Genomic DNA, 12,667 nt, shown 5'->3' on the forward strand with positions numbered 1-12,667 from the left:
ATATATATAAAGATATGATATATAATAATATTGAATATGTGTGTGTATATATAAATTAAAATAATACACAATAAGTTGTATATTCTCTGAGACACAAAGAATGTAATAGTATCAATGTTAATTTAAAAGAATGTGACAATCTTTTGTCATATTTGTTGAAAGAAATCCATCCGGAAAAGATTAAAAGCCAAAAATATTCGTATGAATAAATTTTATTTTTTTAATATTATATATTTCATATATTTATATATATATATATATATATATATATATATATATATGAGATATAATAATATTGAATATGTGTGTATATAAATTAAAATAATACACAATAAGTTGTGTTTGTTGTATATTCTCTGAGACACAAAGAATGTAATAGTATCTATGTTAATTTAAAAGAAAAAAATCTCTCTTTTTCATCTCGTAAACACTCGCATTTTATCGAGAAATGAAAATTTTTTAAACTTGCGCTACATGTAATTTATTTTCGGTCCTTATATTCAAAGTAATCTCATAAAACAAGATTCAATAAACGCATTCTTTCTCTTTCACGCAATAGTTTCATTTAACATTTGACAGCGGCCCGGCAGGGCGGCAAAGCCGTGCAAAGCAGATCACTTCGTCGTTTTCATTCCAACAATTGTATTCATCATTATTGTCATTCTTATCGCCTTAAGCACTATTTATATGTAAATTGTTCGTTCCGGACGAACTTAGCGCATAATCATACGAGAATCAAAGAGAGAATATCGAACAGCGCATAAGCGCGAAAAGTTCACAAATCCTGTTTCTTATTTTGTCGTCACTTCCGTATCGAGCACATGTTTCACGCTTGCTTGGGATGCGCGACGGCTGCGGACGGTTCCGAGCGGAAACACGACAGGAGGAAACCGGTATACATGAGGAAGAGGATGGTGATGGCGATCAGCATATACATGTAGATGTTCAATTCCGGCTGTCGATATCTGTTCTTGCGTAACCATTCGAGAACATCCTGTTCATTATGTAGATCACCTAGAAAGAAAGAATTAACCGGAACATAACTGATGGGAAAGAAAGATACTTTCATTGTGATCAAAGATATTTTCTATGATATCTTTTACCTCTATAAATACTAGGGAATCGTTTGCGAAAATGGACAATGGCAGGCAGCTTGATAACTCCCCATTTTCTAGCATATCTGGGATCTGCCATTTTAACAAATGTGATGTCCAGATTATCAGTCTCGCCATCGATCTCTTCTAATTTCTTGTTTACATCCTCGCTTTCTTCACTATCGTGTTCATCTGGAAACAATGGACGTAACAAATAGACGATGATCATTAAATTCAATGGCATTGCACATATAATTATATGTATAATTATGTATAATTATATACAAGGTGTCTCGGATTTTTCGGACAAACTTTGAGAGCTTATTCTACAAGTTGAAATAAGAAAAAAATGTTATATGAAGTTTGTTCGAAAAACGCTTTATTATGAAGTTATGAGAAAAAATGTTCCCAAATCAAAAATAATGAGTTAAACGTGTTTATCCTCTCACTTCGAAGTATTGTCCTTGTACATTTATGCAAGCTTCACATCGATATCTTATGGAACTTATTACATCACAAATTTCCTGAGTGTTTTGTCAAATTTCAGCAACTGAGTTTGTAATTCGTTATACTAGTTCTTCAAGTGAAGAAATGGTACGGTAAACCTTCTTTTTAAAGTTCCTCATAGATAATAAAAATCAAGGAGCGTTAAATTTGATGATCTCAGAGACCATAGGACCGGTCCCTCTCGACCAATCACCAAGCAAACACAAAGAATGTTGTTTGGGACGATATATCATGTTATTTGTAATAACTTCGTAATAAAGCGTTTCCAAACACTTCATATAATATTTTTTTCTTATTTCAACTTGTAGAATAAGCTCCCAAAATTTCTCTGAAAAAATCCAGGACACTCTATATATATAATTCATAATTCTAAGTAATTTTTTGTTTACTCACAAAAGAAGACCGCAAGGAATTCATTCTCGTCCAATAGCTTGTCTAACATTTTTCTGTTAACTTCCTCGATTTCATTTTTTATCTCAAACACATCTTGAGAAGTAAGCCATTGCAAAATCTTGTCTTCTTGCATAAGATCACCGTCGTATACAAGTGGCATTTTCTTTCGAAAATACACGAGGGATGGAACGTTAAGAATGCTATATTTTTCAGCAGCATCCGAACTGGAAATCTTGACGAAATCGATACCGAAGAGATCGGCCTCGCCGTCAATTTTTTCCAATGCTTCCATAATTTCGTCACATTCTGGACAATCTTCGTCATCTGGATAATATAAAATAAAATACAGTTATATACAGAGTGTCTCTCATTAAATTTTTTTGAACGGCGAAGTTTAAAAGAAATACGTAGTTTAAAAAAATGCTTAGTGAAAAACAAAGAGTTCAGAACCGATAATGATTATTGACAGACTTACAAAAAAAAACAGCTAAGAAAGGAGATTCATCGAGAAGTCTCTCCAGCATTCTTTCATTGACGGATTCTATTTCATCAGCCAGTTCTCGATTGTCATCGTCAATCAGCCACTCGAGGACCGATTCTTCGTTTTGAAGGTCCCCTAACGCATGTAACATTTCGAAATTTCATCTACATTTATTTATTATATGATAACAAGATTATTGAGATATAAAGAGATAATTGAACCTTCAAAAAGTAAAGGATTGCCATTTCGGAAATAAACGAGCGCCGGAAATGTCTTAATTGAATATCGTTTTGCCAGCTGTGCGTCTTGAATTTTTACCATATGTATACCAAATACATCGCACTCGTCGTCTATTCTTTCTAAACCCTCCAAAATTTCGTCGCATATATGACAATTTTGCTTATCTACGAGACATTGATTTTACATTTATATAACTATATAATAATAACTATATATAAGTGCCAGAGTTCTCTCTTATTCTTCGAAAATAATTAACTTACTGAAATAAACCGCTAAATACTGTGTCTCTTCAACGGATGTTTCTAACATAACTCTTGTGATCAATTCGATCCGATCTTCCGTTCTTTGAGTAATCAACCATTGTAATACCTCCTCCTCCACAGAGAGATCACCTATAAGTAAGAAATCGTTAAAATAATATAGAATTGTTAAAATAAAATATCGTAATTTATTGAGAGAGCTAGAACTCGTCAAAATTACAGACCTTCGAACACATTTGGTGTTTGTTTCTCGAAATAAACTAATACTGGAAAGTCCGTCACCCCGTAATCTTCGGCTACTTTGAAATCCTTATAGAAATGGAGAAAGAAAAAGAAAGAAATTTTTTTTTGCATTAATCATTGTTTTCGGGATAAATTTCCCAATCAAAATTATTGCGGTTTCGTTTGTATATTAATGAATCGATCCGTTCATTTAAAATAAATATAATAAAATTATAAAATAAATATAATAATATAAAATTATAAAATAAATATAAAATAAGAAAGAAAGCAAGTAAATCTTTGATATGTCTGTTTCTTACTTGTCATATTTTACTTACTTGTGTTTTTACAAATGTGATGCCGTGTCTGTCGCAATCATCATCGATGTTCTCTAGTTCCTCGAGTATTGCCACGCATTGCGTACAATCGTCGGGATCTGAAGGGAGAGTCTATTACTATCAAATCCTCATTAAAAATTCACAATCTTGTATAATCTACTTCAATAATATAAAGAGGCATTTTTAATACTAAATCACACATCGATATTGTTGATGTGAATAGTCTACTCGATATGAGGAAGGAATCTGCTAGATACAAGGCAAATACACATGAAGGGTAAGTAGTATTGTAACAATGATCGGATGATCGATCTATGAATTACACATATGATATTTGAACATCAATGATATTAGAATTCGTTTTCATTGATAAACTAACAATAAATGTGGAAAAGAATTTTGCATGCTCATCGGGATCTGTAGGTCACTACTGCTTGGCTGCGTGTTCTGTTCTCATGTTGCATGCTTTGCTCTCGTGCATGTGCACCTGTGTAACTGTGTAATTGTACATAGAGAATATATCGGAGAGAGGGCATTATTTCTTGGAGAAAGCATCCTATGAATATAATACGGCCTGGAAAGTGGCGGTTTTACATCCAATTCTTTATTAACTATAAAAACAAAAATAATCGAAAGAACACTGATGATAAAAGGCAAATCGTTTCGAAATGTATTTTTATTAAAAATTTAAAATTTACCGATATTAATATTTTTTTAGTTACGATGATAAATTTATAGAAAATAATAATATTGAATAGGAAACGCACAAAATTGTGTCATGTTAATCATCGGTATTCCTTCCTATAATCTCTTATAAAGAAGCGCATGCACTATGATGGTACGTGTATGAAATTTTTCGGGATTCCGACAAAGTTTGCCTATATCGCATTAATAAATCATGCGCTTATAAACGAAGAAATGAATTTGCTGGCACAGTATATTTTATACTATCATAGTAAATTTCACCAATTATTATATAGAGACAAAAGGAATTGTTGAGAGTATCAATTTCAATAAAAATAGCTGTGTATATCTACGAATTATTTTGTTACAATAATAAATTCATTTTTACTCCGTTATCAAAAGAATAACAATGTAAAATGCATTTATTAAAACTAATACAATTTTTTTGCTTTAGTAGCAGATTTTGCTGCAAAATATAATATCGAGTTAGCAAAATTGATTAGCAAAATTATAGTATGAAATAATAATGGTTTTGCTGTGTGACATCTAATTTCTTTTTCTCCGTCTATGTTTTATGGGAAATTTATCTGTGATAGAGATAACTAATCTGGAACATAAATTATAAATCACATAAAGAAATGGGAGAGAAAGAGAATAAATAAAGAAAAATAGAAAGAGATAGCGAGAAAGCTCATGGCCTATAAATTCTGCTCTTGCTTTGATCTGTTGTACCATCGATGTCCTCAGTGGTATCTCCATGTTCCGCTGTCTTGTGTTCCTTGTGGCGCATCTGCTTGCGGTATGATTTTGATTGGCACATGTCGCAAAGCGTTCTGTTCCCTACGGCATTAGTACACAATGTGTACGGCATCGGAGCAATAGTCGGATAGCGGGAAATAACGTATAAAACGAAGGAATCAGAAGATCAAACAAGCGGGCTGACAATTGTTAAATATAGTTAGCAGTTCTTTTTTTCTCAAAGTTATATATAATGATGTGATATTAAGATTAATTTTTATAACGATATATAAAAATTAGGGGATATACGGAAGAACAAAGGAAGAAAGATATATAGACTTATAAAAATATAGTATGAAATACTATAGATATTCTATTGATTTGTTCGAGATAATAATCATATGTCAATTAAGAACGCGATCAAAATAAAGAATAAAAAATAAAGCGAAGCCAATAGCTGCTCGGCAATTCATCCCGTGATCCCGCGAAAAATTATCTATTTTACAACTTACAGAAATATACGGCTAAAGATTCCGATTCTCGTATCAAATTTAGAAGGTCCTCGCCTTCCAGAGCCTCGATTACCTCACCTGACGGATCCTTTTGTGTCAATAACCATTGCAAAATTTGCTCTTCATCATACAGATCACCTGTCAAGAAAAATATTTTTAATTTTAATTTTTCTGTTTTTATATCTCTTTCTAATGAAATTCTAAGAAACTTGAATCTTATACCTGCATATATAACTGGTTCCTTTGATCCCATCTTAAAGAATAATATTGCTGGTAATGCAAAAACACCATACTGCTTGGCTAATTGTTTGTCATCGATTTTGACGAATTTAATACCGGCTCCATCGGCTTCATCGTCGATATGTTCAATCTCCGCTAATACTCGGCCGCATTGTTTGCAGTCGTTGCTGTCTAAAACAGACGATGTATTAAAAAAGGATAAAGGGAGAGAGAGAGAGAGAGAGGGGGGAGGGAGGGAGAGAGGGAGAGAGAGGGAGGGGAGATGTGGAGGGAGGGGAGGAAGGGAGGGGCGAGAGGAAAAAGGGGGAGAGGGGAGGGGGAGGGAAAAAGGGGGAGGGAGAGGGAGAGAAAGAAATATTATTAACTATGTTCAACATTATATTCGTACTAATACTCACAGAAAAATACGGCTAAATAGTCGGTCGTTTGTCGAACTTTTTGAAACATCTTCCTGTTAATACGTTCTATATGATCAGTGAGTTCCATATTTTCCGGATTGGTCAACCAATCGAGAATCTCTTCCTCGTCATCGATGTCACCGTCGTAATTAATATTCTTACCCTTGCGGAAATAAGTGATACCGGGTGGATTTCGGAAACCATATTTTTTTGCCATCAATCGATCCTTCAACCTGACAATCTTTATTCCGTATTCCGCAGCCTCATCGTCAATCAGTTCGATATGTCTAAGCACTCTAGGACTTTCTGGATCCTCCTCTTTGTCTAATTTTTTATAACATAAACATATATTGTGTAATATAAAATATATACAATAAAATATATAAATTTCAAGCAATATTTCATATTTTAATACATAAGTTCTTTGTTTGTAACATTTCCTTATATACGATAGTTATTAAATTTAGTTTTAATGTAACACAATGTATGTGCTAATATAATATATTTAAAAAGATGAAAATTAGAAAAAAAATTATTTTGTTACTTTTGTATAAGATATGCTAATTGAAATTTGTTCCTTACAAAATATGACAGCGAGAAATTCTTTTGTCTCAATGTATTTGATGAGAATCTCACGATCAATCTCTTCTATGCTCTCATCGGTCTTCTGTTTCACCATCCATTCGAGTACTTCATTCTCATCGAGGAGATTCCCTAAATGTTGTATATTTTTTTCAATTGATTATTGTCAATTATTTGTTGAAATTGAATTAATATCCAAAATAAAGAAGCTTCAAGAAGCTCATCAAGTACTTTATGAGAATTTCGGAATTGATCTTGAATATCTCTGATTTTGTAATATTTTTTTAAAATTTAAAAAAGAATCTCTAAAATTATTTTCAATATATTAATTAAACCCATTGAAAAGAAAATATATATATAATCATGTTTTTTACAACTTCTTAAAGCTACAATTTTTATATTACGCAGTATGTACAAAGTATTTTCAACGTAAAATGTAAGTAAGAAGTACTTAGAATAATAGTCTGATTTAGCACACAGAAAAATAATAAACAAAACTTTGTATGAGAACTTTTTCTTACCTGATTTGTTATGTTCAAGTTATACAATCATTTTCGCGTTTCAATATTTTTCATTAAAAACTGAGCTAAATGTGATTCAATTATTATGAACGCTTTATTATTCAAATATGATTTTAATATTTTAGAATCTTATTATTTTATAACTTATTTCAATGTTATTCTCTGGATAAGAGTATATAGGACATGTTAAAAATTTTTAATACAGTTCCAGGATTGTATCTAAAATGATAAATTGTATCTTCAAGTGACAAATTGTACAATACAAATGCAAATAGAGTAAATATGAAGATTTTTATAAAATTAGCTCAGATTTTTGTAAAATTAGCTCAGTTACACATTGAAAAATATTTAAATCTATCATTATATTAATTTATTTAACATAACATGTCAATATAGCGATAATTTTATTAAAATTAACGCTGTTCTGGAATGGCTGTTTATATATTTCTATCAATTTTTTATAAAATTGTTTTATTGTAAAATATGTAAAGACTTTTTGCAATTAACTTACCCTCTGAATACGACGATCGCTGTCTAGAATTAAAAAAACCTACACTTGTACCTATACTTAATTTGTTAAAGATTACTATTTACGAATTAGATGCAAATCTTTATTTATAAAAGATTTGGAAATTGATGAACGCTAGAACAAATATTTAAATTATTTAGAGATTATACAAAGAAAAACAGAAAAAAAATTAATTTATTTTCATAATAATTTAAAAATTAATAAAAATAAGTGTCCAAGAAGATAAAAATAAAAATGATCTTTTTAAATATATTTTGTTGTAAGAGAGATTTGAGAGGGTGCAGAAATCGAAATGGAATAGATGGTACAAAGAGGTGAGGGTTCTGGGTATACCGAAGTATTTAAAAGAAAAGGGGAAGGAGGGAAGAATGATAAGGGTGGCGAGCGTTCAGATTGAGGAGTGAGATGAGGGAAGGAAGATATTGGGAGGGGGAGGAGAGAAGGAGGTGTAGGATATGCGGATGGGCGGAGGAAACGTGGGAGCATGTGGTGGAAGTTTGTATGAGGGAAGGGGAGGAGGGGGTAGGGAAAAAATATTGGAGATTTTGGAAGAGGACGGAAGGGGGGAAAGGTGGATGAAGAGATTGCAGAGATTGAGGGTTGAGGGGGAAAGAGGGAGGGAGATAGGGGACGAACAGACGGTGGACAGTGTGAGAAGGAGAGAGAGAAGGAATGAGAGAGAGGGAGTAAGTGGAGGAAAGTTGTTTGGCGGAGAGTAGGCAATGATGTGCGAGAGCGAAATGTGGCGGTGGAGTGCGGAGGTGGCGTGCGGAGGTAGCATGCGGCGGCGGCGTGCAGTGGAATGCGGCGGTAGAGCGTGGCGAGGTTTGTAGAGGAGAAAGATTTTGTAAGAGGAGCGGTGGTCCTCTTGTACCCCGTACAGGGCAAGAATAAATGGATATTATAATAATAATATATAAAAAATACATATTTTGTTGTGTATATTTAGAATACAAAATATTCTGTGTGTATTTTTCGTAATTTTTATAAATTCTATTATAGTTAATGTAATTCTTGATTTTTAAGTGTATTTTTAATGCGAGATTTCACAATTTAGTTCTTCTTTGGATATTCCGCAATGGATTAGAGATTTCTAAACCATTTTTGTATCAGATTGTATGTAAGCACATAATATAATTAATGAAACCTATACCATTATTAACGATGGGCGAAGCAAATACAAAGGATATTAGGAAATGTATTTATTATTATCGTATAATATCGACTTTTATTATTGTACATACTGCTCTTATGTGAATAACGAGGACTTACTGACTCGGACATTTGCGATAAATTCACGACGTCTGATAATCATGATCACAGATACAGTATGACTAATTTTGCATTAATCGCAAAATTCTCATCCGTATGTGACGCAATGATGTTTTCTAGAATATCTAAAATGATCGATTTTATGCTCCTACGTCGGAATACAATTTTATTATCACATGTATCTCACCTGTAATTTGACAATTCTGAAGATGATGACGTGCTTGTATCTTGCGCAGATTATCGAAGCGATAGAACAGTGAATACAAGTAACGAGGTAATTCAATGTATAATAAATAAATAAATAAATAAATAAATAAATACCTCTTCTTATATCATGGTTTCTTCGTACGACTTACAAGGGAAGTTCGGCAAATCGAAAATTAAAAAATATCTGAAACTTGACATAATTTTAAAGTAACATATTCTAATAACGAAACCATTTTTTGTTGGTGCTAAAAATCGGGTTTAATTAAGGGGTATAACTAACCGCTAGAAAATCGATTTTTGCGTTCCGAAGCGAATATCATCAAAAAGATTAGAAATATAAAAGATTTCTATGTTTAAACAAATGTTTTATGGCTTTAAATGTACTTTACAATTGCGTACTTGGATTTTTTTTAAATAATAAAATTTTTTTAAATATCCTCACCACTCAATATTTTTTATATTTTGAAAACATTTTTAAATTATATATATTTTAAAGCTTATGTGTTACGCCAAATTCAATATGAATATTGCAGTTATGTTGCGGAAATTAGTTCTTAAGAAATAAAATAAAGACGCACGCTACTTGCCTACTACACTTATTTGTTTGCTGTTTCACAACGACTTATTTTTTTTTCTTTTCTTCATAATTTTATCATTTTTTAAAAATCCAAGTGCGCAATTGTAAAGTATATTTAAAACATTTGTTTGAACATAGAAATCTTTTATATTTCTAATCTTTTTGATGATATTCGCTTCGGAACGTAAAAATCGATTTTCTAACGATTGGTTACACTTCTAAATCTGTATTTTAGCACCAACAAAAAATGGTGTCGTTATTAGGATATATTACTCTAAAATTATGCTAAGTTTTAGATTTTTTTAAATTTTCGACTTGCCGAACTTCCCCTTGTTAATCACGCATCATCGAAAGGCTATTCTTTACTTACATTTTATGTCAGTTTTATGCAATTACGTGTCGGTTTAAATATATAAGCGATTAGTGATAATGGAAACATAGAAATTCATGTGATCCTCGATGTAAAATATTGTAAAGAATGGCCAGAATATATTTATGTCGGGTCTAAAAAGTAGCACTTCAAATAAAAAACAATACATACACAATTATATATTCGCAATTTGTAAGAGGCTTTCATTTGTAATATTACAATGTATTTTCTTTTATCTTTTTTCTAAATTTTGAGATTTCAAAGATATTAATAATAATCGTAATTGTTATTTCAATCAGTATTATAATATTAAATATTTTAAAATTCTAGTAAATTAATTAAATATTAAATTTACTTAGACTTTTCCTTCGAATAAAAGATTCATGAAAATTTTATAAAGAGAGATTTTTCTATAGGAATTCTGTATTATTAAGAAATCTTGTCATTAATAAATTAGATAAATTAGATAAAATATTTGTTCAAAATATTTGTTCAAAATTTCATGTTAACTCTGGGCTTCTACGTTTTCACATTCTTCAGATCTCCTTATGAAAATAAGAAGAAAAAAGTAACTCCAAGATCAATAGAATTTGTTGGGATATATAAGAAAATATATAGAGACCGATAAAATAAGGTCTCAGATTGAGAAAGATTTAGTTACAAACAATTAATCTCATGTTAAATTAATCGCTAGAGCATGTACCATAAAATCTAGGTAGAACATTAGAATGATTTCGTCAGCAGCGCGAGTTATAGCTTTTTTTCTCTTTTTCTCTCTCTCTTTACTATAAAGTTCTACCCTTTACTGTACGAATGTTACCGATGAAATGCAACAGAAGGTGGTATCGCTCTTCGTGACGTTAACGGGTTAACGAGTAAAACAAAATCGATAAACAATATTCAGCATTAGACGAAAATCGGATATTAAGGCTCAAAAAAACTCTATATAAGAAATGCATATGTTGCGAGAATAATTCTGTCTATTGCGTGACTATCGAATGTATTTTTTTCGAATATTTTTAATTTCCCAAATATGTCGTATACATAATTAATATATATTTAAATTTTTTCTTTTATAATGTCCTTTTATCAATCATCGAATATAAGAGATATTAAGATTGTTACGTTATTCTTACAGAAATATTAGAATCTCGCAAAAGTTTATTTAACTTTCTGCGCGTAACACACGGATGAACACATCGAGAAGATATCATTGATTATGGCAATGCAAATAACATTGTATTATGGTACTGATAACGATAATAACGAGGATATTAATGAGTTCGGACAAACACATAGATGGATGATAATTATAATTGACGACGATGATAGACAATGATATAGACGAAGTTAAATGACAACAAGGTATTTTGTTTCTTTAAGAAACGTGAAATTGTTACTCGCTCAACGGCGATATTTCTGGCGAGATCCTGTCCAAACTGTTCCTCGTAGCTTCTTCTGTCATCGCGTGCACTTTCTCATCGCATTTTTTCCTTCATTCTATCACTGGTTTGATTATAATTGTCCGGTGAATAGTATTTTTTCTTCGTTCACAGCTCGATCTCACGCATCTGGATGTCGATATGTGTGTCGGTCGTTTAGACCTTCATGAGATAAGGAATTCCAGCTACAACTGTAACAGTCCACAACCCCGACACAACTCTCAGTGAGAGGACAGACAAATCATTCTCACATATGCTTCTTATCGTGTCTGTATATATTAAATACACTCTTCGGTCCTCTTTTAACAACGATGTTCGTTCAAGGAGACATATTTCTAATTCAATGCGGATATTTCGAATCGATCAAAACTCATGAGAAATTACACTTATGTGGGAGAATTTACAAACACGTTTGAAATGGAGCCAGTTTCGCGAGTTATTTTCTCGAACGATCATATTCTATTCAAGGTGAAGATTATTTCAACGAAAGTTACGTGCAAATATTTACAAAATAGTCAATTAAGGGAGTAATGTTTTGTAAGTAGCCTCAATCCCGTCGCTGAAGCACTGAATCTTATTACACGACAATAAATTACATTTTCCGATTGATCGGCCGTGCCATTGATTATTCGATAGATGGTTCGATAACTTTAACGAACATTCGGCGCGTTCAATAAATCGATGTTCGTTAGTTCCGACGATTCGAAAGATCCAGCCGTCGATGTCAGCGTAGACGTCACGTCTTCGATCGTCTTGCTCATCCGGAAGTTGCGCGTTGTTGACGCTCTTCATGGACCGCGCGAGACCCGCGAAGTACCTGCGTCCGGGATACGAAGACGAAGAGTCAGGTGTCTTATTTCCGTTACGAACCTTCTCGCGCGAGTGACTCGATCTTAGAAAATTTTTCTTCGAGTCCACTCATTTCCTGTTTTCTCCTTTCCCTCCCTCTTTCCCTCCCTTCCCATTGTCTGTTACGCTAAGCATCTATTACATTTATCAGTCGTTATCTTTTCCGAAAAGACATTTCTCGTTAAATCGCTGCCCATCGCAGACGCACGGC

General features: G+C 32.3%; 1 protein-coding gene across 4 annotated transcripts in view; it reads right to left on the bottom strand.

The window, feature by feature from the left end:
• Nucleotides 1-308: 308 nt before the first annotated feature.
• The window catches only part of LOC105252319, a 52,114-nt gene continuing 39,755 nt past the window's right edge, over nucleotides 309-12,667 (bottom strand). For 2 of the 4 annotated variants that reach the window (XM_011259645.3, XM_011259643.3), the window contains 13 exons: nucleotides 6,690-6,821; nucleotides 6,108-6,431; nucleotides 5,692-5,880; nucleotides 5,470-5,607; nucleotides 4,937-5,059; nucleotides 3,536-3,633; nucleotides 3,200-3,284; nucleotides 2,976-3,107; nucleotides 2,697-2,879; nucleotides 2,470-2,610; nucleotides 1,995-2,318; nucleotides 1,104-1,286; nucleotides 309-1,014 (listed from right to left, as the gene is read on the bottom strand). In XM_011259645.3, the coding sequence (XP_011257947.1) occupies nucleotides 827-1,014; nucleotides 1,104-1,286; nucleotides 1,995-2,318; nucleotides 2,470-2,610; nucleotides 2,697-2,879; nucleotides 2,976-3,107; nucleotides 3,200-3,284; nucleotides 3,536-3,633; nucleotides 4,937-5,059; nucleotides 5,470-5,607; nucleotides 5,692-5,880; nucleotides 6,108-6,431; nucleotides 6,690-6,821 (2,240 nt within the window). In that variant the 3' untranslated portion in view covers nucleotides 309-826. The remainder of the gene's footprint in view (nucleotides 1,015-1,103; nucleotides 1,287-1,994; nucleotides 2,319-2,469; nucleotides 2,611-2,696; nucleotides 2,880-2,975; nucleotides 3,108-3,199; nucleotides 3,285-3,535; nucleotides 3,634-4,936; nucleotides 5,060-5,469; nucleotides 5,608-5,691; nucleotides 5,881-6,107; nucleotides 6,432-6,689; nucleotides 6,822-12,667) is intronic. The other 2 variants (XM_011259644.3, XM_011259646.3) reach the window with 2 other exon arrangements.

The sequence above is a fragment of the Camponotus floridanus genome, unplaced genomic scaffold (genome assembly GCF_003227725.1).
Source record: "Camponotus floridanus strain SB8 unplaced genomic scaffold, Cflo_v7.5 scaffold322, whole genome shotgun sequence".
NCBI classification, from domain to species: domain Eukaryota; kingdom Metazoa; phylum Arthropoda; class Insecta; order Hymenoptera; family Formicidae; genus Camponotus; species Camponotus floridanus.